General features: G+C 40.4%; 4 protein-coding genes across 4 annotated transcripts; all 4 read right to left on the bottom strand.

Moving 5' to 3' along the window:
- Window positions 1-1,489: 1,489 nt before the first annotated feature.
- LOC110381604 (chorion class B protein L11) lies at window positions 1,490-2,201 on the bottom strand. Its single transcript, XM_064038519.1, has 2 exons — window positions 2,046-2,201; window positions 1,490-1,977 (listed from the first exon to the last, which is right to left on the bottom strand). The coding sequence occupies exons 1-2, from the start codon at window positions 2,055-2,057 to the stop codon at window positions 1,564-1,566; spliced, it is 426 nt and encodes a 141-aa protein (XP_063894589.1). The 5' UTR covers window positions 2,058-2,201; the 3' UTR covers window positions 1,490-1,563.
- Window positions 2,202-4,417: 2,216 nt separating this feature from the next.
- Window positions 4,418-6,438, bottom strand: LOC110381603 (uncharacterized). The gene is made up of 2 exons (XM_021341945.3): window positions 6,321-6,438; window positions 4,418-6,253 (listed from the first exon to the last, which is right to left on the bottom strand). Exons 1-2 carry the CDS (start codon window positions 6,333-6,335, stop codon window positions 4,547-4,549), a joined length of 1,722 nt encoding a protein of 573 aa, XP_021197620.3. The 5' UTR covers window positions 6,336-6,438; the 3' UTR covers window positions 4,418-4,546.
- Window positions 6,439-9,325: 2,887 nt separating this feature from the next.
- LOC110381605 (peroxisomal membrane protein PEX13) lies at window positions 9,326-10,908 on the bottom strand. The gene is made up of 3 exons (XM_021341948.3): window positions 10,861-10,908; window positions 10,510-10,624; window positions 9,326-10,160 (listed from the first exon to the last, which is right to left on the bottom strand). The coding sequence occupies exons 2-3, from the start codon at window positions 10,519-10,521 to the stop codon at window positions 9,453-9,455; spliced, it is 720 nt and encodes a 239-aa protein (XP_021197623.3). The 5' UTR covers window positions 10,522-10,624; window positions 10,861-10,908; the 3' UTR covers window positions 9,326-9,452.
- Window positions 10,909-23,858: 12,950 nt separating this feature from the next.
- On the bottom strand, window positions 23,859-27,505 carry LOC126055360 (protein FAM98B). Its single transcript, XM_049844229.2, has 2 exons — window positions 27,348-27,505; window positions 23,859-24,346 (listed from the first exon to the last, which is right to left on the bottom strand). Exons 1-2 carry the CDS (start codon window positions 27,357-27,359, stop codon window positions 23,993-23,995), a joined length of 366 nt encoding a protein of 121 aa, XP_049700186.2. The 5' UTR covers window positions 27,360-27,505; the 3' UTR covers window positions 23,859-23,992.
- Between the last annotated feature and the right edge of the window lie 382 nt (window positions 27,506-27,887).

Genomic DNA, 27,887 nt, shown 5'->3' with positions numbered 1-27,887 from the left:
TGGGTTTACTAAAAGGCAGTTCAGGGTTACGTCTCCTACCTTCGTGCCTTAAGAGCAGACCAGCTCAGCGGTTCCAAAAGACATTAGTGTTTCAAATTTCAGATCCCACATATACTTGCAAGTAAACTGAGCGTGTAACATTCCTATCACATCTAGCAAACGAGCTGATGACCTTGAAGACCTGAACCGATTTCCACCAAACATAGCTAAGAACACTCCCGACTGACATACCTTTTAAACAAAAAAAACCGCATCACAATCGGATCATCCGTTTGGGAGCTACGATGCCACATACACACACACACACACACACACACACACACACACAGACACGTCAAACTTATAACACCCCGTCGTTTTTTGCGTCGGGGGTTAAAAACCGGCCAAGCGCGGCATCCCATGGGAAACTTCTGCCCGTACCGGGATAATATATTACTATTGGGACGAGTGAAGCTTTCCAACAGCGAAATAATTTTTCATATCGGTTCAGTAGTTGTCGGGGCCCTTAGGGTACATAAAACAAACGAACAAATAAATGATTTTTCTTTATTATACCTACATATTAGTATAGATAGAAGTATAAATATAGATAAAAGGCAAACACAAGGCAACGAAAATTTTTTTTTTTATAAGAGGCCGAGAGTCAGAAACCTCTAGCCTAGAGGTACCGCGGCCCTAGCACATAAGGCCTACGACAGAATACGACGGCTTTTAGTCAGTAAGAGTCTGACACTCCCTCACCGCTGCTAACCCACAGCGGGAGGGGTCATTTGATGATTTTTTACGTCGTTAAAAAAAAATCTTATTACGTTGCTAGGACCGTACAATAAGGAATAGAGGTGCCAAGCTAAGAATATTAGATACATTTAAATATCTGCCAGGAATTTTCGTTTGCTTAAAAGCTCTTGACAGCATAAATAGGTATGTGTTTATGTAGATCTAATATAGTTATCGGTACGGATAATGAGCTCTCGACGGAAGAGTGGGGATCGCTTTGCGTGGTACTGTAAAGGCAATAAACCAATCAATCACTTCTTTTGCCTTGCCGATGATTATAACAGACTGATATTTTAACAATCTTGCTCTGATAAAAACACCCATTAGTACTTACACTGAAACTTTTAGCCGGCCGATAGTTTGATCAGGTATATAAATGTTTTTAAATAGTATGATGAATGAAGGTTAGTATGCACAATCACATAACAACGATCAGATCTAATAAAAGTGTTGTTGGATTAATTCGGGCCAACTGTAGGTCGACTTCTTTCGACATCTCGCAGTTGAGCTTAGGAGGCTGTTGACTGCTTAACCGGTCAAGTTCCTTGTGGATGCCTAGAATTTAAGGTCTCCAGCCTGGGGGTAGGCCAATAGTTTAATCTGCACTATTGAACAATTTCACTTAGTTAGATTGCAACCCAACCCTCTCAATGTGTGGGATAACGCAAGGCCTAGAGTTAAGAATATTATGTATGTGCTCATAAAATAAGAATTATTTTGATTTTAAATATTTTTTTAATTTTCTTATAACTAGATCACATTTTGTACAGTTGGTGACTAGAGTGTTCACCACCAGCCGGAGCCGCCGTGTCCGCCGGAGGAGATGCCGCCGGAGGAGTAGCCCGAGGAGTAGCCGATGGAGCCGGAGGAGTAGCCGCCGCCGAGGGAGCCGCCGTACCCGCCGGAGACGGGCACGACCTGCTTGACGGTGACCACCTGCGGCACGGAGACGATCTTGCGCACGTTGACCACCTGCGGCACGGTGACCTCGCGCTGCACGTTCACCACCTTGTTGACGGCGACCACCTGGGCAGCGGGCGCGGAGTAGCCACCGGAGTAGCCGCCGGAGAGGCCGCCGGAGTAGCCGCCGGACAGGCCGCCGGAGTAGCCGCCCAGGGAGCCGCTCCAGCCGCTGCTGTAGCCGCGCTTCTCGCGCACCGCGGCGCTCGCCGCCACCGCCACCAGCGCGCACAGGACGATCTGGAACAGAGTTACATGCTGAGCACTGCACCGCACACTGCGCACCACACGCCACACACTCTACTCACGAAGGCTTTCATGTTGACTTGCTTGTTGCTGCGTCTGTGCTGCCGAGCGCTCGCCGCCGCGCTATATACTCGCGCGCAGCCGCGCTTGCGCAATGCGCCGCCGCGGGAGCACACGCAGCGCGTAAGGATTGCTCCGGGCGAGCTTCGGTTCAACGACACTTGCTCATTGATGACACTTGTGTATCGGGACTCAGTTACCTACAACATGTCTGCCATTTGGTGTAGGGAGACATTGGGTGGTCTATTTTTAATTACTTTAATGATAGGTACCTAAATAAATAGGTAACAGGCTCTCTCGATAATTTTCCACCGTGAAGTAAGCTTTTTCATCAGGAAGTTACAATTTTAAAGTCACTGGCAAATTAGTGTTTTTCTTTTGCTCATTAATTGCCTAGCTACACCTTGTAAGACACATGTAAAATATTATGAAATGAAGTGGAACCTGTAGATAGACGAGCAGCTATTACAACAGACGTAACCGGAGGCGCGTCACTCTGACTCATCGCACGGATGCCCACGACTGAACTATATATCTGTGGCGTCACAATATGTGTCGCATGCGTTGTTCCTTTAAACTTAAGCCTTGAACTTTTTTAGACATAAATTACAAAGAGAATATCAGATATCGTATGAGCTTAAATCTTTAAGTGTAAGAGTTGGGTAGGCAGGCATGCCTGTGGGTAGTTTTTTGACCTAAAACATCAAGACATGAGAAGAAGTGTATCTGAGGTATTGTACAACAAGTGTATTAGATTGACTGGTAGTATGAGCGGGGAAATTAAATGTTGCATGTAGTTGGCTGATGTATTATCAATGAACTCCGTCGGTGTCGGGTGGTAATTACACAATTAAGCAGAGTTTGATCTAGAGTACCTACAAGCAATTAGTACAAGTCTGAGTTTGTTTTTTATTTGTTGCTGAGCGGCGCGGGCGCAGTTGATCAATAGGAGCAACTTACAGGTTGTATTGCACATGCGCTATGTGTGGTCTCATTTGCAAATATACTGCTCTATTGCATCGGCCGGAATGCCTCCGAGTACAGCCTAGTGATTGTGAAATTAATTATAAATAAATAATTAACGGCAAATCTTGATGCATTCCTAGAATTTAATGATTTTTAGTAGACTCAAATATGCTCAAAAAATGCTAATAATAAGATATCAAAGCAGGTTCGAAGGTTTCCTCGAATCTCACAAGTTAGTACATAATATTTGGTTGTATCTCTCGAGGAAGAGAAAGGTTCTGGTAGACGTACCTAGTTAGTGCGTCATCAGTACAGTGATTCGCTAACGTTTACATTCCCACAGAGGCCTGAATCAGTTCAGCACATCGTATGATTGTATCACAATATCAGCTAACTGTGAGGATTCACCTTTGTCTGTGAGATTTACAGCTGTGTGGCAAGAGGGTATATTGTCGAGATATTTCGGTTATATAGATTATATTATCATTTACTCTAAATTGCAATTTCATTCTGTTTCCGAATATTGCTCATTCAATATGTGGATAATTAATGCACAAAGCTTTTGCCTTTAGCTTTTCATAAACAACAAAAAATCGGCAAACTTAATTATGATGTATAAAAAATGTTAATACTGTTTTAACATAGATTAATTTAAATTAGTATAAATGTAGTGCATCTTTAATGTGGTTTTAAATTGATCTTGTTTTTATATTTAGACCTTGGACCTCGCAGACAGAAATATTAAATAAAAAAGCCTCGATCGGTTCAATAATGGTGATGGTTCTGTTCAATAAATAATGACTTAATGTTTATCCTCAGAATTAAAGTTTTGTAATACATGTGTGATGTGATGGAATAGTCATGCAGGGAAAGTTCCTATTTTGCAATAATAGTTCGAATTTAACTTTTGTCCAGAAGCTTGTCATCCGCATAGAGAAGGCACGTCAAATTCTATGGCATCAGGGTACTTATACCTACTGTGAACCGACCCCAGCCTAGTTAAACACAAAGCTTCTAGGTATCTTACCAAATGAATTACAAAAATAATCATGTTAAATTAATCGCATAATTTAAATGAAGTCACCTCGTTCGTATGTCCCTCTAATTTTTTCAATTATTATAATATTTTTACATGAATGGATTTCTAAAGGACTGAATAGCGATCGAAGAATAGAATGAACTCCTCGTCATCCGCACACATAAGCTGGATGATAGAAGTGCAGTGTGCATTCAATATCTCACATGTGTGCGTGACCTCTGCGCACGCGACCACGTCACGCGCCAGTTGAAGTTCATGCGCTTGACCGCCGCCCACGCCGCCCGCGCGCGTATTGAGGCTTTTACTGAGGTCATTGTTTCAGGTAGGGAAGTTTATTAGTAGTAAATGAAAACGGGATTAAATAAAAAGTATAGTTTATTCATTATTAACATCAGCAATTTATAACCTAGGTATGTAGTAATCATTGCTTAATATAGTGTAGAAAACAACAAAAATAGTTACTAAATAACGATAAATCCAAATAAATACGTGTTGCATTCACCAGGCGCTGGCGTACGCGGCGCCGTGCTGCGCGGCGGCCGAGTGCGCGCGCCGCACCGGCACCGCCAGCCACGGCGCGGTGCTGCTGGGCCAGTAGCTCGCCGCGGCTGCGTGCCTCACAGGCACGGACTGGCTCACGGCTGGCAAGTAGCTCGCAGAGGGCGCCGAGGAACTAATAGCTGATGCCGAATTACTAACGGCCGGGCTAGAGTAGCTCACAGTAGGCTTCGAGTACCTGACGATAGGCGCTGAGTGCCTGACCGCGGCCGCTGACTGGCTGACGGACGGCGCCGAGTAGCGAATCACGGGCGACGAGGTACTCACAGTGGAAGTCGAGTAACTAACAGCCGGAGAAGAGTAGCTGATAGCGGGTGTTGAGTACCTCACAGCGGGTGCAGAGTAACTCGTTGTCAGCGGCGCGTATCTCACCGAGGGAGAGGAGTAGCTGACAGCTGGTGCAGAGTGCCCGACAGCTGGCACTGTGTAACTTGTAGCATATCTTGCTATAGGAGCACTGTAGCTTATGGAAGGAGAAGAATAACTGACAGCGGGTACCGAGTTGCTGACAGCCAGTGAAGAGTGCCTTACAGCTGGCACTGTGTAACTTGTAGCATATCTTGCTACAGGAGCACTGTAGCTTATGGAAGGAGAAGAATAACTGACAGCGGGTACCGAGTTGCTGACAGCCAGTGAAGAGTGCCTTACAGCTGGTGCAGAGTAACTTGTGACGTATCTTGCTACAGGAGCACTGTAGCTTTTGGAAGAAGAGTAGCTGACGGCAGGTGACGAGTAGCTGACAGCCGGCGCAGAATGCCTGACAGCTGGCACTGTATAACTTGTGGCGTATCTCGCTACAGGAGCACTGTAGCTTATGGAAGGAGAAGAGTAACTGACAGCGGGCGCCGAGACGCTGATAGCAGGTACAGAGTGGCTCACAGCTGATGCAGAGTAACTGGTAGCGTATCTCGCTACAGGCGCACTGTAGCTTTTGGAAAGAGAAGAGTAGCTGACAGCTGGTGAAGAGTGCCTCACAGTGGGTTTAGAGAACCGAACCGCTGTGTAACTTGGAGCCAGAGGTGCGTACCTTGTTGCAGGAGCGGAGTATATAACGGACGGCGTCGAGTAGGTAACAGCGGGGGTTGAGTAGCGAACCGCGGATACAGAGGAACTAACAGCTGGTGCCGAGTAACTCGTAGCCAAGGGCGCGTATCTCACGGAGGGAGAAGAGTAGCTAACAGAAGGTGCCGAGTAGCTGATAGCTGGAGCCGAGTGACTGACAATGGGTGCCGAATAACTGACAGCGGGTGCCGAGTAACTGATGGCCGGCGCTGAGTAACTGATGGCCGGTGCTGAGTAACTTGAGACGGTAGAAGAGTAACTTGCAGCAGGAGTGGAGTAGCTCACTGCGGGTGCAGAGTAGCCAACAGCTGACACCGAATTACTAGTTGCCGCTGCCGAGTAACTTGAACCCAGAGACGAGTAAGTAACTGCTGGGGTGGAGTAGCTGACTGCTGGCGCCGCGAAGCTGACGGCGGGGGCAGGGGAGCTGATAGCGGGGACCGAGTAGCTCACAGCAGGAGCTGAGTAGCGCACAGCATTGGCGGCGCCGCCGTGCCCGTGGTGTCCGTGGTGTCCGTGCAGGAAGCCGCGCTTCTCCCGCACGTGTCCCGCACTCGCCGCGCACGCCAGCACACACACCAGCACCTGCAACAGCTGCCGTTACTCCTCCATCCTCCACATCTCCCACACTCCTCATGTCACACACACTCACCAGGTTCCTCATCATGTTGTCTCCGTGCTGGTCGGCGCTCACTGATGCGTGCTGTCGTCACTACCTACGTATATATGTCACTCTTGTCGTCACGACCTCGTACCGCCCTACGATACGCATCATTATGCTGAATAATATCACATTTTTAAATATTATTAGGTTTTTTAATTAAAGCTTTTATTTATGGGTTACATTATTATAATATCGGAAGCAAGTTAAAATATTTATAAAGATATGCTAACTGCTCCATAGTTTCTCTTCAAAATAATACTGGTAAGCAACTGATCTGGTGGGAACAATCGTAACACAGCAGGTAACAAACAAGAAAAAGATATGTACGTCAAAAAGGAGTAGATTGAACCTTGTTTTCATTTGAATTATCACTCCGCATGCACATAACAATAACATTACACTTCTTGGAAGCCGATCCCAACATTGTTGAGAAAAAAATTAAATTATAAATTTAAAAAAACCCCCGACCCAAAAAAAGTACGCAATAATTATGACAAAAGGTTAAAAACGCTTAACCCTATAAAAAGCAAAAAATAACTTTTAACACTACGTAAACTAAATTTTGTCGTGTCGGGGGACCGCTCTAATTCATTACTTTAGATACGTTTTTTTTTTAAACGAATGTTGTAATTAGGTAGGTTTGATTAGATTTATGTAAGTATTTATGAAGGTAAAAAGCGGTCCCCCGACACGTCAAAATTTAGTTTACGTAGTGTTAAAAGTTATTTTTTGCTTTTTATAGGGTTAAGCGTTTTTAACCTTTTGTCATAATTATTGCGTACTTTTTTTGGGTCGGGGGTTTTTTTAAATTTATAATTTAATTTTATTTCATGCTTTTTAAAGGAGCTCCTTAATTTTTCCTTCTTTCATTTAATTTATTTTATCTTAAGATGTGATCGCTATATGCGATCTCGGCCAAAGGAAGCTGTTTAACAATCCTCATGACAAACTGGCTCTGGGAGAATTGCACAGATTGAGAAACAATAAAGATTATCCTTTGGACATTCTAGATTTTCAGCAAAAATATAAATCGGTTTATCCGTTTTATTCCGGCATTTCAGGGTTTCATCCACCACATCCCATTTCCAGCATCAGGTTCTCGTCAATTAGAAACATGAAGAGAACTCGTCAAGACAAATTCAACGAGCCCAAACTCGATGGGTTTACTAAAAGGCAGTTCAGGGTTACGTCTCCTACCTTCGAGCCCTAACAGCAGACCAGCTCAGTGGTTCCAAAAGACATTAGTGTTTCAAATTTCAGATCCCACATATACTTGCAAGTAAACTGAGCGTGTAACATTCCTATGACATCTAGCAAACGAGCTGATGACCTTGAAGACCTGAACCGATTTCCACCAAACATAGCTAAGAACACTCCCGACTGACATACCTTTTAAACAAAAAAAACCGCATTACAATCGGATCATCCGTTTGGGAGCTACGATGCCACATACACACACACACACACACACACACACACACACACACACAGACACGTCAAACTTATAACACCCCGTCGTTTTTGCGTCGGGGGTTAAAAAGCTTGGAGGATGATGATAGAGTGGATAATACCTAAACTGCTTAATTCCATTTGTGTATTAGAGTTCTCAAGTTATTCTACCATAACCATTGGTACCAAGTGACACTGAGAGCACATGCCATTATTCAGAAGTTAATTCGGAGGTGATACAAATCTATGAATTATTTCGTGATGAATATTAAAATATCGCCACATTTCCGCGGCGTCCCAGAGGCGGAACAGAGGCGGGGACATCACTAGTTGCGTATATACAGCACGCATCAGTGAGCGCCGACCATAACAGAGACAACATGATGAGGAGTCTGGTGAGATTCTGTGACATGTACTTCACGGCATATACCACGAACCAGCTAGCGTCACATGTGCTCATAGTAATTAATCACTGCTAGCTGTAAGCTAGTCGGCGCTATCAGTTCTTCTTCCTTAGCCTTTAGCCAGAATAGCCAGTCTGCATCAACAGTGAGCTAGTCAACCTTTCCACCACGTCCAGTTAACCAGCTCCAGTCGTCAGGTTCTCTTTTCAGATTTGCTACATAGACGGCGAACGCCAGCTCTTGAACGACGAATTAAAAACTCCTTAATTGAATTTGATTACTTTTCAGGTTTTAAAATAATTATTATTTGTTTCGATCAGCATCTGATTGAAAGGGAAAGGGCTATTTGATTGAATGACTAGCGTGTTCATTGAATGGCGACATAAACTTGAAGAACTTACGGACAACTCATCAAGTCGTTCAATGTAACGTTCAACGTCTATATTTACATACTAAAAATAGCTCACTCAGTATCGTGAATCAGGTTCTTGAAGATGTAGAGACAGAGACGACCTGTAGTTTTTATTTTTAAGTACCCAAAAACGGGACTCTATTACCCGTCAAGAACCGTGATAGATAGACAGTTAAAATCTTAGATCATAATACAATATTATTGCCGCTTTAATAGATACAGAGGCTCCCATACAATAATCGTGATTTTTTAAGGATCGTCGTCGTGCGCGAGTCCGACTCGCACTTGATCGGTTATTCGAATCGGTTTATTCGAATCGGTAGGTGTCTTTAACAGTACTACAAAGCATGTATTATGCGTTATTATCACAAACTTTCGTGTATTGAGTCTATCATTTAAGAATGACTGAAGGTCGTCCCAAACATGCCGGATATTTGCATAGGAAACTCATTGAATACATACGAGTATGTGTTTATGTAAACTCACTCACACACTCATGTATACGTTTATAGGTTCTAGTCAAACATTTGCGCTAACGATTATGACTGTTGACAAATCATACATAAGCTGGTACTCGAACTTTAGAATAACTAAGGATTTCTCTTGTATGACAGTGAGCAGCTACACACTTTATACAATGTGTAGTTAGGTACTAATCATAACTGAATGTGGTACTGTCTATCCTGTTAATGATTCATCGATGAGATTTCATGAATAAAACATTTGTGTTCTTTATATCGTTTTTTATTGTCAAACATCAAGTCGTCAATTTAACATGCATATCACTGGCAACACTATTCTTTACAACAAATACTAACAGAATGAGGAAGTCTATGACGTCACTGTTGGATCACTTCAACACCAGGAGTTGTCGCTGGAGGCGCCCGCGCCGCTGTATGCGCCGGAGTACGCGCTGGCGTATGTGCCGGAGTAGCCCGCAGCCTCGCCGCTGCCATACCCGCTGCCGTAGCCAGTACCGTAGCCAGTGCCGTAGCCAGTGCCGTAGCCGCTGGATCCGGCATTGCTATAGCCTGTAGCACCTCCGCTACCGTAGCCCGTGTAGCCGGTGGCGGGCACCACTTGCTTCACGGTAATGACCTTGGGCTCCGTGATGATCTTGCGCACGTTGACCACCTGCGGCACGGTGACCTCGCGCTGCACGTTCACCACCTTGTTGACGGTCACTACCTGTGTGGCGGGCTCCGAGTAGCTGGACGCAGCGTACGAAGATGCAGGGTACGCAGCTGGTGCTGTGTAGGTGGGCGTGTAGGTCTGCGCTGGCTGGGAGGGGTACGTGTACTGCACGACGACAGGCGCGGGGTTGCTGTAGTACCCGTGGCCGGCGCCGTAGCCACTGCTGTGGGCTACTCCGTAGTTGCTCTGGCTGCCACTGTAGCCGTAGTTCTTGCCGTACCCGCCGCTGTAGCCGCTGCTGTAGCCGCTGCCGTGACCGCTGCCGTAGCCGGAGAACCCACCCAAGAAGTCTAAACCTAACCCCTTGAAGAAGCTGCGCTTTTGTCTATGCTCCGCAGATGTGAACGCCGCCAGGGCGCACAGGACTAGCTGAAAACACGATATAAGTTGTAATACCGGTGATGTCCGTAAAGCAAAATGTATGTATATGATGAATGCTGTGATGATTCCTAACTATATAATATAGTAATGCCAATGAGGACGGTTACAAATCAAAAATTTCTAGATTCACACAGATTTAGATAGGATTAACACAAAAAGCTATTTGAAGGTGACCGGCGCATCCTTGACATTCAATAGTCACATAAAAACCCATCTGCATTAATTAGTATTTGGTCGCAGGCTAACACGCGCCCGTACGCTTCATATTGTGAGAGAAGGCTTGGAGATGGTGAGATGTGATAAGTGATGGATGAGTAGATAATTACGTGGTACTTACGAGGGCTCTCATGTCGCGTGGTGGGCGGGTGACAAGTGATGCGCGGTCGAGGTCGCTGCGACATATATACGTGCTGGCGATGACGTCACTGGCTCGGGTGACACCGCGTCCAGCTCTGCAGGGCACAGGGAAATTACGTCCAAGCTATTGTAATGTTAGCACAGAGCGCTGCGAGTGACGGATGCACCGACACCAGTGAGCAAACACGGCGCGTCGGATGCGCGACCAGCTCTCACACAGATGATCCTTGACTCTTGACTTTTGCGTCGTGGCGCCGCTCTGTGTGACAATACTACATCCCGCCTAGTAACAGTGAATATCAAGAGAAAGTTACAATATCAATGCACTTACCTGATTCCAGTGTAATACGTTTTTCCCTTCAGCAGGAGTACTTACATGTTATTTCGAAGAGTCCTCGGATATGACTAAACTATTATATGTGCGTTCACCTTGGCGCTGCAGGTTACAAAATATTCTCGCAATTAGTACATCCCACTGTTTACCAATTGTGTTAAAATTGTGTAAATACTGCGTTTTATTGTAGCTGGCAAAGTGCGGTTTATTTAAATATTTTCAACCTTTGAAGAAATTCTAGGAACTACTTTTAAAGGATTCATTTACTCATTCGGTATTTTGTGTAGCACCAATAGTCACGCAGCCCCACAGTCCTTCATATTCAAGAAAATATCATCGCGAACCTGACAAAATGATGTCAACGCGCAATGGGAGTTGGGATACTGTAACATTGTCGTGATCAGATCTGCCAGTACAAAGGTAAAGCTGGTGAACACTTTCTTCATGAAGGCTGAATTCCTGCGAGACACGGCGGAACCCGTTATCATTCGAACCGCAGTGTGACATTAGGTTGCTAACTCACTGTGCGCCCGCGCCGATGTGCAGCGCATTTCACTGGTGCCTGTAACCATTCACATATAATTGAAAAAAAAAAACGTTAACTCATTTTGAAGTAACTTAGCTATGTATAAGTTGACCAACGATTATTATCAACTTTAGTTGAACCTTAATTATCAGTTCTAGCATCTCTTTCTGCATCTTCTGATTTTCCATTAATACGAATTTATAGGAAAACTTAGCTTCCATTAGGTTGTGCAGAACATTTAAGTACGTTTAAGCTGTTAGTTACAACTAAATATAATTGAAATATGGTTATAAGAGTATTAACTGCAGTTTACAATCATCCGTTGCCATAAGTTTAAGTAAACATCTTATCTACTTTACTTTGAATCATCATTATATGCACTAATCACTTGGGACCTATGAACAACTTCATCGGTACCATATGAAGCACTTTAACGATGTATCTATTTAACATAACTAACCTGAAACTTCAACAGTAGTTTTGAAACTGCATCGTTAACTTTTATAATAATATATTTTGCTGTGTACAAATGCCACTGATCTGTGGGACGAAATAAAGGACCTTTAACTTTGACTACAACAAATCTAAAACAGCTTCTGAACTTTTATGTGACCCGTGAATCACAATGCTGATAATACAGGACTCAGTCAGCTAAATATTTTGACCACACATAGTGCGTCTGGCGAAAGCTGATATTTTACCTCATTAGGTACCCATTGTATCACGCATATGGATGCACTTCTATTCAACCGATGTAACGCTTTCAGAGGCTCTTTGTCAAAACATAAAGCCGGTAGGATTTCGTCAAGTATTGTGAAGTGTTCAAAAAATGACTGAAAAGCAAAAAGAAAGCCAAATCCTATTTATTTTGACAAGCAACTAATAATGATGTATTGTCTTATGTTTGAAAATAATGTAAAAACTGGCTGTAGGTAGATACTATGGCTAGAGTACTCTCACTCTAACATACAAATAACGTGACTTTTTATTTGGTTCAAGCAGATAGATCCAGAGAATGCCCCATATTTTCTTTATCCGTGGAATATCCCCGTGTTTCAACGTTGTAAGGAGTTGTAACACTGATGTGTATTATGCCAAGTTTAGATAAACTCTTTTACTAATATTTTTTTTTACTCTTTTATTTAGATATGTTTGTATGCACATACTTACAGCTCGACCCAGTACTCTTGACCTACGAGTTATTGTGACATAAGCGCGGCCAAGCAATGTTGTTCAACTTCGCATAACTCGAGCGCATCCACAGCGCAGGTTTTTAAAAAGGCTAATATTTTTGTAACGGTGGCTAGATTTAAATCAACACTTCAAGCTTTAACCTAGAGCTATGGTACCTAATTTTTGTACAAATCGTGCGTTTTCGCACACGCTAGTATCTACTTAAATCAGCAGATGATCAAGTAGCGCAGGTATGAGGTGTTGACTCTGGGCGTGTTATTTGCTTGTACAAGCAAATACCGCGGCGCTGTCTGTACCTGTACTAGTGTTTGTTCCGTAGCCATGGCGACATCTCCTCTATTGGCGAGTTCACGCACGTCGCGCGCTGATGTCATGGCACGCGCGGGATGATTCTAATCGTTCATTAAGACTATAGGTGAAGGTAGTATTGTCTAGTATGTGATATGTAACTATTTGTTAGGTATCAAACGATCTAGACGTACTAGGTACAACATAGTCTATTTCGGTTGTAAGTTTTCCCGAACAGGCAAAAGTAACTTTGTAGTTGTAGTTGTAGTACTATGCGAGTTTGGAGGATAGGAGTTAGTTATAGATTTTTTCAAACATATACATAATTGCACAAATGTATAAGCCAGTTGATTCACACACGGCATCGCGGATTACAAGTGGATCTCTTGTTGTTTTAACTTCTATGAAATTCGCCGAAGCTTCTGAAGGTTTTATGCGGAGAACCGCTATGGAACCCGTTCACCGCTGCAGGATCAGCTGCATGCCGCAATGTTGTCTCTGACTAGCCAAGTATACAGTGTTCATGCCGCACATACACAAACTGCTTGCAAACTTCCTTTATACAACAAAGTTTTTCTCAAGTACGCTCAATGCCATAGTGGACTCGTCACCGGTTAGCCCATAATGTCATACAACTATCCTAGAAAGATAAAGTGGAACACTTAAGATTTGGGCTCATTACGAAATGACTACGTTTTGTGAGTTAAGCGGTATTGTACTGACGACATCTTAGAACATCACATCGCCATACAGATCATGACAGGCCCTACATTTCGTAATAACCCACATGTTTTACAATGTAAGGACAGTGTACTTAACTCGTCGCTGGTCGGTTAAAAAGATAGGTACTCAAAATAAGTAAATAAATATGACCACCAGTAGCACTTAAGATTCACAATACTCCATTGGATCATACGTAAGTAGTTGACGGAAGTCGGAAGTATTTCCATAAGACAAGGTTCCAAATGTAGCGCCTCAGCAGAGTTTCCATTAGTGTTTTGACACAATACTCGAAATAACTGTGCTCCGATCTATTGAGCTATATTGCAATGTCTTCATCTCATTTGTCATTTACCTATAAGTTTAACGATGGGACGTTAAATCAAATAAACGGCCTCTGGCAAGCGCTGCCTCGAAACTGACTGATTGATTAGACCACAGAGTTGCGTAACGCGCTAAAGAAATAGGACTTCTTATAATTGTATTAAGCTGTTAAGAAACCGCAAAGATTTAGATCTTAGTATTTATAAACTAATGTTTGACATTGCCTCATAGTTGCTGATCATGCTAAGTCTATACATTTTTTGCCTTGGATGTTTACCTTTTTGTTAAGTTTTTTGATGCGGTTTTATAATTATGCATTTATTTAATTATTGAATTTTCCGAACTTGCTTTACAGATTAATTGTGGGAATGCTAATCTGAAGGCCCCCGCGCTATAGTCAACACATTATAGATTCGCGCCTCACATTAGGACTGCAAATATTGACAGTATTTACATAATGAGCTACATACACAGGTATGTAGACGACCACCGCAAGAATTACCCACTGTGCTGATAGTGAACGTGCCTTGATTGCCGAGTTCTATGGGTATTTCTCTCCTGGATTTAATTTATTCAGGGTTTTTCGGTGGACTTACCATAAATTCATAATTGCTTTTCCCAGTGCCTTAGACGGACGTGCATATATTTTTATGAATAAACCATCTTAAAATAGCATAGGTTGACTGAGCTGTTTTCTATAGTTGAAACTGTAGTGTTTCTAAATTAGGTTTTGCACAAAGCAGTTTTAATATTGACCCAATACATTTTTAATTTAATAAATTAAATGTGAATTACAAAGACTGAGGTGATTTAGATCTAGACGGCTGAGGCCTCATCATTGACCCGCGGGGCGAGGACGCGAACTTTGTTATTATTAGGCTCAAATAATTTATACTAAGTAGGTATCAATCAAAATCAAACAATTTACTTTCGAAACTGTAATATTGTTTTAATTTTGATTTGATTTGAATTTTATAACTACATACATTCGCCAATTTTTATCATTGACGTACATGGTTATAGGCCTTTATTTATCTTTTGTGACATACCTATGTATTTACGAGCTTGTGTTCTTAAAGTTCTCTTTGAATGGTATGAAACCAATAAAAGCTATAATTAATAAATTAAATTCACATAGGTACAGATTAAGATTCTGCTCATATAGGTGAACCTAAAGTGGTATAATTTGTTTAAAGTTCAAATAGTTGACCTTTATTTGTGTGCGCGAGCCAAATACCGCGGGTTTACTTAACGAGCCTGCTGTGTGCATACAGTGCATGAGACTGTGTGTGTGTCACTGTTTGTTAGTGTGTGTGACCCAGTGAGAATAGCGATCTGTTTTGTGAAGGAATGAACATCAGGTAATTCATGCAACCTATATTGTATTTGTGCAGTTTTATTATTTTAATAGGTTATCATCAATAGCAGGTCACTTTTTATGTTTTCGTGCATGATTTATTAGTGAGAACTTATTTTAGGTTAAGTATTGGTTAAGTTAAATATAGGTAAGTAGTATAGGTTAAGTTTTCATGTCACTTGTAGCACTCTTGACGGAGTGGTCATGCTCATGTTGAGCGCTGAGTATCTGTGATTGTCATTAGTGCTTGTTTCCTATTAGAAGACATTGTCGTACATCTGTGCATGGGGTTGCCGACCAACCCTTCTTCTTATCGAGAGGTATTGTTTTGTCAAAGTTCAGATGATTCTGCCGCATTGACTCTGACGTGGAACTGTAACGACGGCGACGGCTTCTACTAAGTAACTGTACCGTATACATTTCAACATTCTATGGAGACAAGACATTCTATGTCTAGACAAGACATTCTATGGAGTCGTTGCCCCACCTCGAAACTTGTTCAAAAAATTATAGGTAATGGAGTCTATATTAATACTGTTTGATACTGAGTTCTTGCAACATAAATACATTCTAAATATTATATTATTAGGACATTATTTTATTATGCCCATAAAGCATTAAACGCATTAAATTGTATTACTAGCATATCGTATACTGATGGCTCATTACAAGTTATTCTCGAGGTAGTACAAACGGACGCCACTCATAATTTGCTAATAACTATAAATAAATAACTAAGTAACTGCTAATTGACGAAGTTTGAAGGACTTCCGAGAGACCGCGCGGGTAAATGTTGAGCAGGCTTAAATGGAAGTGCTGGGGCCCGATTCTCCTAAGTTAATAATGTCACAATTGAATAGAAATTGAATCGCAATAGCACTTTTAGCCATATCGGGCATTCTGCTACTAATATAAGACCAATCGTATTCCAACGACATTCGATGCGTTTGCGATTGGTCTGCCATTTTGGTGATTTTGGTCTATACGGTAGTTTGCTCTACAATCATATTGCAATCGTAAATTATTTGCAGACAAAATGATTCATTATTAATTATTATGAAAGAAAAGGATAAAAACGTTTGTTTCAAAGAAAAAATAGCGGAATGCCACATACGCTTCAATCGTTATTGAGTCGTGATTGGATCTCAGTCGAATGTGAATCGTATGTCGCTTAAGTAAAATTAGGAGAATCGGGCCCCAGTTTAGTTGAAAACATTCTAAATATTAATTATTATAGTTAATAACTTAGTGATCTCGATGATGTAGTATTCAAGTTTATGCTTATCTTATTAAATAAATGATATTTTTAGTAAGTTACTATATAGTTTACGAAAACTCATTGGATACTTAATCTAGCAGTGAACGTATTTCGGTTCAGATGGAGACGATTATGAAATAGTTTTCAATTCCAAACGGCATAACATCGCAATAATCTTGATTTATTGTTTATTCATTAATAACATTCGCGGTGGTCCCAACTCCTTGATCTGGGTTATCTGGGCAGAGACTGCACATCAGTTACATAAGCGTTGTAGGTTCGCCTACAGACAGATAGACACACAAATAAGCAGACAGCGTCGGCAGTGCACCGTCAACAACCTTTCACTCCCCCCTCCTCCTCCCCGACCCCGCAGCACGCCGTGACCGTGACCTTGGCAGTGAGATGCGCGCGCGCCGCTCGCGACACACGCGCCGCCGCACAAACACTCTCACGGAAAATGTATTGTTGTATAGTTGACACTGGTGGTCCGTTAAGTGCTTGAACGTAACGGATGAAGAGGAAATATTATGTTCAAGGCAGTAAATTATGTAGTTTCTTTTTTGTTATTTGAGACTCAAGACTCAGGTACCTATTGAAATTCCGTTTGGTTAATTAGGATACTGAAGATTTGTTTGTGTTTTCATTAATCAATTTGGCGAGATAAAGGAAAATGTCTGCTTACCTATAGACTTTTTACTTAACTACATAAAACTCATACCTATATGTGTATTCTAAACCTTTGCTTATTGGAAAACCCATCTTATTTTTAACGGCAAGGACAACAATTAACACACAGATGTGTATCCGGGACGATTAGCAACAAATAACCTTCGAAAGTTTACTTTATCTAATCTCAAGTAAAGCAAGTATTTAGTAAGCAGTTGCTGCAACTGCAGATAATTGCATATAGTTAATTATTAAATTAATATTATAATAGATGCGCGTTCCTCAGTTTATAGACACAGTAAACAGTACGTGGGATGTCAAAGGGGATTACTTAAGATTCGCAGATTATCCTGAATAATGTTATTACGTGTTAGATGTAATTTACTGATAGAGCTTCACCTAGTTAAGTGAGAACGAGCCTCAGTTAGAATAACTCCACGGTCACCGCGGTGTTAGTAAACACAGCGATAAATCATACAAACGCGAGATGTGCTGGGATCAGTCATATTAGTGAGCCGACCTCGGATACTTAATTACTAGTTATACCAAATTTATTGTTGACTGGTTTACTCGTACCCAGATAAAATATAACTTATCGTCAAGTAGGGGGTAGTGTAGTTTGCCAAATCGGTCCACTACTATAATTAACAAATTATATTCTCATAATACAGATTAAGATTCTGCTCATATAGGTGAACCTAAAGTGGTATAATTTGTTTAAAGTTCAAATAGTTGACCTTTATTTGTGTGCGCGAGCCAAATACCGCGGGTTTACTTAACGAGCCTGCTGTGTGCATACAGTGCATGAGACTGTGTGTGTGTCACTGTTTGTTAGTGTGTGTGACCCAGTGAGAATAGCGATCTGTTTTGTGAAGGAATGAACATCAGGTAATTCATGCAACCTATATTGTATTTGTGCAGTTTTATTATTTTAATAGGTTATCATCAATAGCAGGTCACTTTTTATGTTTTCGTGCATGATTTATTAGTGAGAACTTATTTTAGGTTAAGTATTGGTTAAGTTAAATATAGGTAAGTAGTATAGGTTAAGTTTTCATGTCACTTGTAGCACTCTTGACGGAGTGGTCATGCTCATGTTGAGCGCTGAGTATCTGTGATTGTCATTAGTGCTTGTTTCCTATTAGAAGACATTGTCGTACATCTGTGCATGGGGTTGCCGACCAACCCTTCTTCTTATCGAGAGGTATTGTTTTGTCAAAGTTCAGATGATTCTGCCGCATTGACTCTGACGTGGAACTGTAACGACGGCGACGGCTTCTACTAAGTAACTGTACCGTATACATTTCAACATTCTATGGAGACAAGACATTCTATGTCTAGACAAGACATTCTATGGAGTCGTTGCCCCACCTCGAAACTTGTTCAAAAAATTATAGGTAATGGAGTCTATATTAATACTGTTTGATACTGAGTTCTTGCAACATAAATACATTCTAAATATTATATTATTAGGACATTATTTTATTATGCCCATAAAGCATTAAACGCATTAAATTGTATTACTAGCATATCGTATACTGATGGCTCATTACAAGTTATTCTCGAGGTAGTACAAACGGACGCCACTCATAATTTGCTAATAACTATAAATAAATAACTAAGTAACTGCTAATTGACGAAGTTTGAAGGACTTCCGAGAGACCGCGCGGGTAAATGTTGAGCAGGCTTAAATGGAAGTGCTGGGGCCCGATTCTCCTAAGTTAATAATGTCACAATTGAAAAGAAATTGAATCGCAATAGCACTTTTAGCCATATCGGGCATTCTGCTACTAATATAAGACCAATCGTATTCCAACGACATTCGATGCGTTTGCGATTGGTCTGCCATTTTGGTGATTTTGGTCTATACGGTAGTTTGCTCTACAATCATATTGCAATCGTAAATTATTTGCAGACAAAATGATTCATTATTAATTATTATGAAAGAAAAGGATAAAAACGTTTGTTTCAAAGAAAAAATAGCGGAATGCCACATACGCTTCAATCGTTATTGAGTCGTGATTGGATCTCAGTCGAATGTGAATCGTATGTCGCTTAAGTAAAATTAGGAGAATCGGGCCCCAGTTTAGTTGAAAACATTCTAAATATTAATTATTATAGTTAATAACTTAGTGATCTCGATGATGTAGTATTCAAGTTTATGCTTATCTTATTAAATAAATGATATTTTTAGTAAGTTACTATATAGTTTACGAAAACTCATTGGATACTTAATCTAGCAGTGAACGTATTTCGGTTCAGATGGAGACGATTATGAAATAGTTTTCAATTCCAAACGGCATAACATCGCAATAATCTTGATTTATTGTTTATTCATTAATAACATTCGCGGTGGTCCCAACTCCTTGATCTGGGTTATCTGGGCAGAGACTGCACATCAGTTACATAAGCGTTGTAGGTTCGCCTACAGACAGATAGACACACAAATAAGCAGACAGCGTCGGCAGTGCACCGTCAACAACCTTTCACTCCCCTCCTCCCCGACCCGCAGCACGCCGTGACCGTGACCTTGGCAGTGAGATGCGCGCGCGCCGCTCGCGACACACGCGCCGCCGCACAAACACTCTCACGGAAAATGTATTGTTGTATAGTTGACACTGGTGGTCCGTTAAGTGCTTGAACGTAACGGATGAAGAGGAAATATTATGTTCAAGGCAGTAAATTATGTAGTTTCTTTTTTGTTATTTGAGACTCAAGACTCAGGTACCTATTGAAATTCCGTTTGGTTAATTAGGATACTGAAGATTTGTTTGTGTTTTCATTAATCAATTTGGCGAGATAAAGGAAAATGTCTGCTTACCTATAGACTTTTTACTTAACTACATAAAACTCATACCTATATGTGTATTCTAAACCTTTGCTTATTGGAAAACCCATCTTATTTTTAACGGCAAGGACAACAATTAACACACAGATGTGTATCCGGGACGATTAGCAACAAATAACCTTCGAAAGTTTACTTTATCTAATCTCAAGTAAAGCAAATATTTAGTAAGCAGTTGCTGCAACTGCAGATAATTGCATATAGTTAATTATTAAATTAATATTATAATAGATGCGCGTTCCTCAGTTTATAGACACAGTAAACAGTACGTGGGATGTCAAAGGGGATTACTTAAGATTCGCAGATTATCCTGAATAATGTTATTACGTGTTAGATGTAATTTACTGATAGAGCTTCACCTAGTTAAGTGAGAACGAGCCTCAGTTAGAATAACTCCACGGTCACCGCGGTGTTAGTAAACACAGCGATAAATCATACAAACGCGAGATGTGCTGGGATCAGTCATATTAGTGAGCCGACCTCGGATACTTAATTACTAGTTATACCAAATTTATTGTTGACTGGTTTACTCGTACCCAGATAAAATATAACTTATCGTCAAGTAGGGGGTAGTGTAGTTTGCCAAATCGGTCCACTAGGTAGTTAATAGTTTCAAATAAAAACTAGTTTAAACAGGTATAAGCTGAACGGAAAATAGAGGTGTGCAGGAAAACCTTGATCAAAATCTTCCAAATACATATTAACATTGTTTTGATGCCATCCTTTTAAAATAGAGTTGTTTAACATTACATTTCAATAAATTATACAGATGTTAGGGTAATTTGAAATCAGCAATGATATGATAATTCAAATGATTAAAATTAATGCGTTTCCTTTCGATCTAGAGATGATCTAGCCTACAGCGTGAAGGCTGTTTATTTACACAAAATAACTGAAAATCTTGAATATAATTACATATACACCTTTCATCAAGTCGGCACGTTGTCCTTGCATTTTATATCGGCTAACAGCAATTACAGAGACGCTGTAAGACTATAAACTACTATAAATGACTAGATATTTAAACAACATCTCATGAGCCAAGACTTTCGTCAACGTGGGTTATATTCCACTCCGACGCTAGATCCGGCGCGTGGCGCAACGTCTCTGTTCTAGAACACAGCCTGATGCATTCACATTCACTCTCTTTGGCGAAACACTCCGGGTTACACTCCACAGGTATCGGATGTCTAAAGAATATGACAGATAGATGGTAACACTATGTTGTAACTCTTCTTGTCTATCATTGGCATTGTATGGCATTGGATACATACATGAGGTAAAAAGTAAAAGCATGGCTCAAGCTTACCTATAGTGTAACCTCTGCGATTACCGATTAGTACAGTGATCGGTAACATAAACCCCATGGATTAGTATCAATGGGGTTTATGTTACGGTTTTAACTACAATACAAAATTGCATTCATTTACGGTATGTCAGCTGTTCTTAATAAAAATGTTGAACGTATAAAAGTTCTTTAAAAAACATTAAACTGAATACTAAGTAGCGTTCATAATCAATTTAAAACGCAATCGCCTCAACAGAGTGAAAAAATACGAGCGTGAAATCGTTTTAGTGTTATAGCTTATTCTGAAGTCTCATCAACTAATGTCTAGCAATAACATCCATCTGACTAACAGCTCAATTAATTCACGACTATCAATTAACAGAACATTTATTCACGAGCTGCATAATGTTCTCATTATTACATCTCAAGTGACTTGTTTTGGTCCATTTTAGTAAAATAATGCGTTGTTTGGTTTGCAAATATGATGCGAGTGTTCCAAGGATGTGATGCCGAAATAGTTTGTGGTTGAATATTTTGTGTTTGTTGAGAGGATAAAATGCGCAGTTTACCGCGATGTCCTTTTTGGAGAACAGTTATAGGTACCTATTGACACAAACTTCCGAGCCATTACCTGCTGGTTACTGCACTATAAACTTGTGTTTATTCTCCACAGAGCTCGCGAAATGCGTCTGTACCGGATTTTGAAATCAATTGGGCACTCAATAGTGTTGTGTTACGAGTGCCCTTTCGATTTTTGAAAAATAAGTAGAGGATATAAAGGTTAAAGGCAGTTAAATTACAATAATGTACGTCGGTAATTGTATCAATTTAATGTTCTGTGCTGGTATAAAATGTGAAAATTTTTTCGTGAATCAGAAGTGTAGATAATCTTTTGTAGGAAATAAATGTAATGGAAAGATTACACCTATTTAGGTCAAGTAGATATTTTGTTAAGTAGATATATCCTTTCGCACATGTTACGATGCATTTTGTAATCACATCAAAGTAGATTACTGAACTGAAATTATTAATGTTTTTACGAGCAGTGTTTATCGGCTAGACTGCATAAAGGAGGTTTGTACCTAATTGCAGATTGCATACAATTCGAACAGCTGCAGTGGCCGGCAGTGTGGCATTACTGCGCATGCGCGGGGCAAGTAATGTTTCCTCTTAATTTTCCCGTCAATCGGACCAAACTTGCTGTCGGTGTACGCAACTGCAAGTTGAAGGGGCTATACACCTGTATACTTATCTTATTTTGAGGACCCTTCTTATACGTAGTTGCTATCCATCTTATTTACTTTTTCCATCAATCGGCCATAATAACTCACTGTCAGGTAGAAAGATAAAGTGCAATACACTTGATAAATAAATGATTTGTTAACTAGATAAAACAGTGGGATTTAAAATGACTACTCTTATATTTAACTCTTATATTTAAACAGATGTCATAACATAAACAATAACATTTAAATCTAGTTTAACTATTTGAACGAGCAATTGTGCACGTTACTTTACAGTTGAGAAACCACCGATGCTAATACAAGATTAGCTGCTACAGCTAGAAGTGTCTGATCGAGGGAGGAGCCACGTGACTCACCGCCATTAACTGATTACCATCTATGCGAGTGCGCGCCGCGGGTTGCGACAACCGCGCTCCGGACCACTTGCCAAACAACTGTAGCACATCTAGATGTTGTTTTGTTTTTGTTGACCAGAACACTGTAAAGGGGAAAATGCTTGGCTATTGGTAATATGCTAGATGCTCTGAATGATTATAATCACTCTGTCAGATCACGCTTTCGATAATTCCTATGAATATTATGTCACTAGATCTCCATGTAAATACTCTATCCTCGCTATAGATCAGTTTTAACGAATTGCTAATCTTATTTAGTTATTGCATTTTATTTTTTGGTTACATACTCAAAAAAACAAATTAAGAATGTATTAGGCTATAAAGCATTTCTACATATTTAAGCCTGATTAAGCATAGATATTAGTTGTTTATTTCAGTTTCTGATGCAAATCAAGAAAACATGTTTCTGATGCAAGGCTGATCACCGGCCTATCAGCCGTCAGCCGTCGGCCACATTGTAGCCGCAAATGTCAACATTTCTGATCATTACAGTTTTTGCAATAATCACACGTGTGTGTCGATAAACACTTATTATGCACATGTTTACCAATAAATCGGTGCAAATCTATTCAATGCTGAGATTATCTCCAGCATCTGTTGCATCAGTTGATTGCTGCAAGTAATTAGTGACAATGTTCTCACGCTGCAACTGTTGCTTCATGTTGCTACATATATGTGCTAGTGCATGACATCCGAGTCGTTACCTAAGTCTAACTGCCAATTACAAACACAAATGTCTCGTATATTAATATGTTACTTGACACTTATTATTTTAATAACCAATTATATGTTGAAATAGATTTTAAGAGCAGTTTATGCTGAAGGTTCCAGACGTGTTAATATTCAGTAGAAACTGAAAGTTGTTTATCGAAATTATAATAACAAAATAATTTTAGTGGAACAGAATTCCGTTTATTAATACGACATTAAAAGTAGTAATTTACAAATTTATATACAGATGAGAGAGTTATAATATACAACGGCCTCTTTACTCCTGATCCTGTCTCAGGGGGATGAGTGTTCACCACCATCCACCGTGACCACCGGACCATCCGCCGCCGCTCTTACCGCCCCATCCGCCGGAGTTGCCCCAACCGCTAGAGCCGCCCCAACCGCCGGAACCTCCCCAGCCACCAGAGCCGCCCCAGCCCTTGCTGGAACCTCCCCAGCCGCCGGATCCGCCCCAGCCTTTGCTAGAGCCGCCCCAGCCTCCGCTGGATCCGCCCCAGCCTCCACTGGATCCACCCCAGCCTCCACTGGATCCGCCCCAACCGCGGCTGGATCCGCCCCAGCCTCCGCTAGAGCCTCCCCAGCCCCTGTTGATGTATCCGGCGGACGCCATCGCCAGCACGGCGCACAGAGCTACGAGAGTGACCTGGAGACAGGAAGATTCATATCAATTAGGATTAATAACATTTACAGACTTCATGACACTTTTATTAAGGTATTAAGCTTGATACATAACGCAACATCGAGCGAAGCGCTATCGTTCATACAAAAGACATCAACGCGCTAACGAGTTTACGCGTTTACTCAGGAATTATTTTCATAATATTTTATAACGATAATTTTATCGCAGATAATGAACTACAAAGCTGCAGTAATGGGAAAAGTTACATCCCCTAACTGTGTAACATGTAACAAAATTGAAGATATACTTCATTTGCTGATGGAGTGTGTAAGAAACCAAGATGAGAGGGAATCATTAATCGAAGAGTTTAAATTGAATATTTTTGATGTCGGGTTAGTACAGACAATTTTGTCAAGTCCCAAATCGGCTTTGGCTAAAAGACTAAGTGAATTAGCAAAACCAAATAATTAATCATTCCCTCTCATTTAAATTAATTATAGTGTTTTGTGTCAATAGAATTTAGAGGTTACGATGGGGTTGATATATCCATGTGGATAAAAACCCCGAATTAAATAAATAAATTAAAAAAAAAAGCTGCAGTATAACAAAGACTTGCTTAGATTATCATCAACTGTTTTAAGACAATTATCTTATCTTCAAGGTTTGTGGAAGTAACAGGCGTTTGGATTGTATTGAGTTTTTTTGTGCAGTTGATTTTTCGATTACTTGTCTAAGAGTGTAGCAATAGGATAATCGAACTGCATCATAAAGTATAGACTGCGTGTATAGAGCGCATATATTATTCAGAAGGTGTTCCCTATATTTCACAATTCCACTACAACTACAACAACATAACGCCCATATTGCGTAAGACTATAATTTTCAAATCATTGGTGCAGTATAAAGTATAACCCTACAAGCATGTTCTAAATAATTTGTAGTAAGTTAATGTAAGGCAGGCTGTATGTTGCAATACCTCCCGGCATCAAACCTGTACCCGTACAGTTACAGGCTGTCTCTAACGCCTCACTTGCGACACGTGTCATAAAGTCCTGTGTACACTCGCGACCACAATAGTTGGTAAGCAACAACTTCTTCTGAACACACTTTTTAACTGACTTACAAAAATGGAGGTCTTCAATTCAGTTATGGGTACTTTATTGATTTTAATTACTTGTCTTGTATGCAATATTGTCTTTAAATTAGAATAATGTGGTGAAAAGTAGAGATGTTACATTAGTTCAGAATTGCAAAAAACTAACTGGCTAGGTAATTTAGCAATAAGCAGTCACATTTTTTGCAACGCCTGCAAAAGGCCATTAAACTGAACCTAAACCTATATCTAAGAACTGTACAACCTTAACATGCAAATAAATATTTTAAGTTTGAGTTAGGTATTTTGTGATAAAGAAGTTATTATATAATTAGTATATTTTTTCAATTTTAGTAACACCAGCTGATTGGCCCAAATTAATTGTTCTCAATACCATCTAACGTAATATCTGTCAGTGTGCTATTACATAAAGCGACGCGATGCAGTGCGTGCACTTCTAGTGCAGTCGGGAACATTGCACTTCACTCGCGAAGGACTAACTCTCTTATTTCTTCCTTGTTGAGCAAATGCATTTTATAATCGTCTCAAATGCGTCAAAATTATTGTGAAATAAACATTTCGAGCACTTAGTACTGCAACTGTAATCTTATACTTTTGATGTAGTTTCATATTTCCGCGTTATTATGTAATGGTAATAAAACTGATGTTTGACAATCATTTGATGAAATTAACTAACTTCCCTATTTACAACGTTATAATTTGATGCTGTTTTTACCCTTTCTTACTACTCGATAGGTAAGTGTAGTCAGAAAAGGGAAAAGTCGCGTACCATCTGTCTTTGACATATTTAAAGGTATTCATTTTCACAAATATTTTAAACATTGAACATTCTAAGGTTCAGGCAACACAAGAAAGATGTTAAATATATATTAATAAATTACCTAGCCTGCTATAACACTAACTAATCATTGCCACATATTAGACAAGTCCAATATCAGTAGAATCACAAAACAAATGAGAGTCAAACACGACGCAACACATATTCAGTACTAGAACCGAAGCACCGACCATACATAGTGGCGAAATAACTAAATATATCATTATAATAAATTGCAACTAATCAATTTTACGTGAATTTTACACTAACACTATTATTTACGAGCGCATGCGCCGGTGCATATTACTAATTAATTCGCGCAATACAAGAAAAACATTGACCAATATGTTATTGTCACTTATGTATATGGAACAGACAGACAAGTGTTGATATGCAAACATGTGTATGAAAATTAATGATCCCAACAAAAACTCATAGGAAGTGGTGAAGGGCAGAACAATGGGGCTGTGTTAAGCAATTTTGACTTCAGAAACTGCTGAATTTCAGTACATTTAAAATGTTGTGATATGTGTTCCAATTATGACACAATTAAAATAATGATCGCATTGCATCGGACGTGGTGTGATGCACTCGCGGTTACTTATTGTGAAACAATTATATTTGGTTCACCTTGAAATTGAGTCATTACTGAAAGTACTAACTCTTCACGCATTGCCTCACGATGGGTTTTTTACAAAAAGTTTGCGTTTCCTCTGAACCTCTTTGCTAAATGCGCAATTACTCATACTTGATAACTGTAATGTTACAAAACATCAAGTGATCCTATTCTAAGAGTTGTTTACGTATCACATTATGTCTGTATAGCATGAATTATAAGCTGAATTAACCCTAGGTCATATTTTTGGACTTTAACCTGTCAATACCCGCATGACCTAGCATGGCGGCGTAAGTTCGTGATCAACATCAAGTCTTGCGAACAATCAAAAAAGACTTGGGACCCCTGTTTTTTTAAATTGATGAGAATATCAAGGTGAAGAGTAATTACAAGTAACTGCCCTCGATGTAATCATGACTCATTAAGTTTTGTATTTATTTATTGTTAAAATGTAATCGTAATACTGAGCTGGACTCACCAGAAACTTCATGTTGTATGTGTTGCGACACTGCAGTCGGTATGCTGAGGATGCAGCATCTTCATCCTTTTATATGTCTAACACACCCATCTCGTGTCAAACTTGAACTCCACAGTCTAGCTGAGGTTGTTCGGTTCACACCTGCAGTTGATCGGGTCAGCTGCACTTTGCATCAAATGTCGACGAATTCATTTACTCTGTGGCCTCAAGCCTGGAGCGGAACCAAGCACGTACAATTTGAAAAATTGCTAATCTCAAAGTCCGATGTTTATTCGTAATCCATTGCTGAGTTTGTAGCGCACTCCAGTCCAACGCCGTGCTGTGAACCAGCGATGTACGGTGAAAGTGCTCATCGCGTCTCATTTTTTTTTGTGTTAGTTGAAAGTCCTCATTGATATTTGGAGGCGAGCAGCTAATGCTCCTGGGTCACTGACTCAAAACTGCATAATCTGCGACATGCATACTGATGCACTACGACACCGCCGACCTCGACACACGCTGCTTTGTTTCACAAATGTCAATATTGACCAAATTATGCAC

Source organism: Helicoverpa armigera, chromosome 16 (assembly GCF_030705265.1).
Source record: "Helicoverpa armigera isolate CAAS_96S chromosome 16, ASM3070526v1, whole genome shotgun sequence".
Lineage (NCBI taxonomy): Eukaryota > Metazoa > Arthropoda > Insecta > Lepidoptera > Noctuidae > Helicoverpa > Helicoverpa armigera.
Note: the sequence above shows the minus strand (reverse complement) of the source record. Positions and strands in the feature narration are given on the sequence as shown.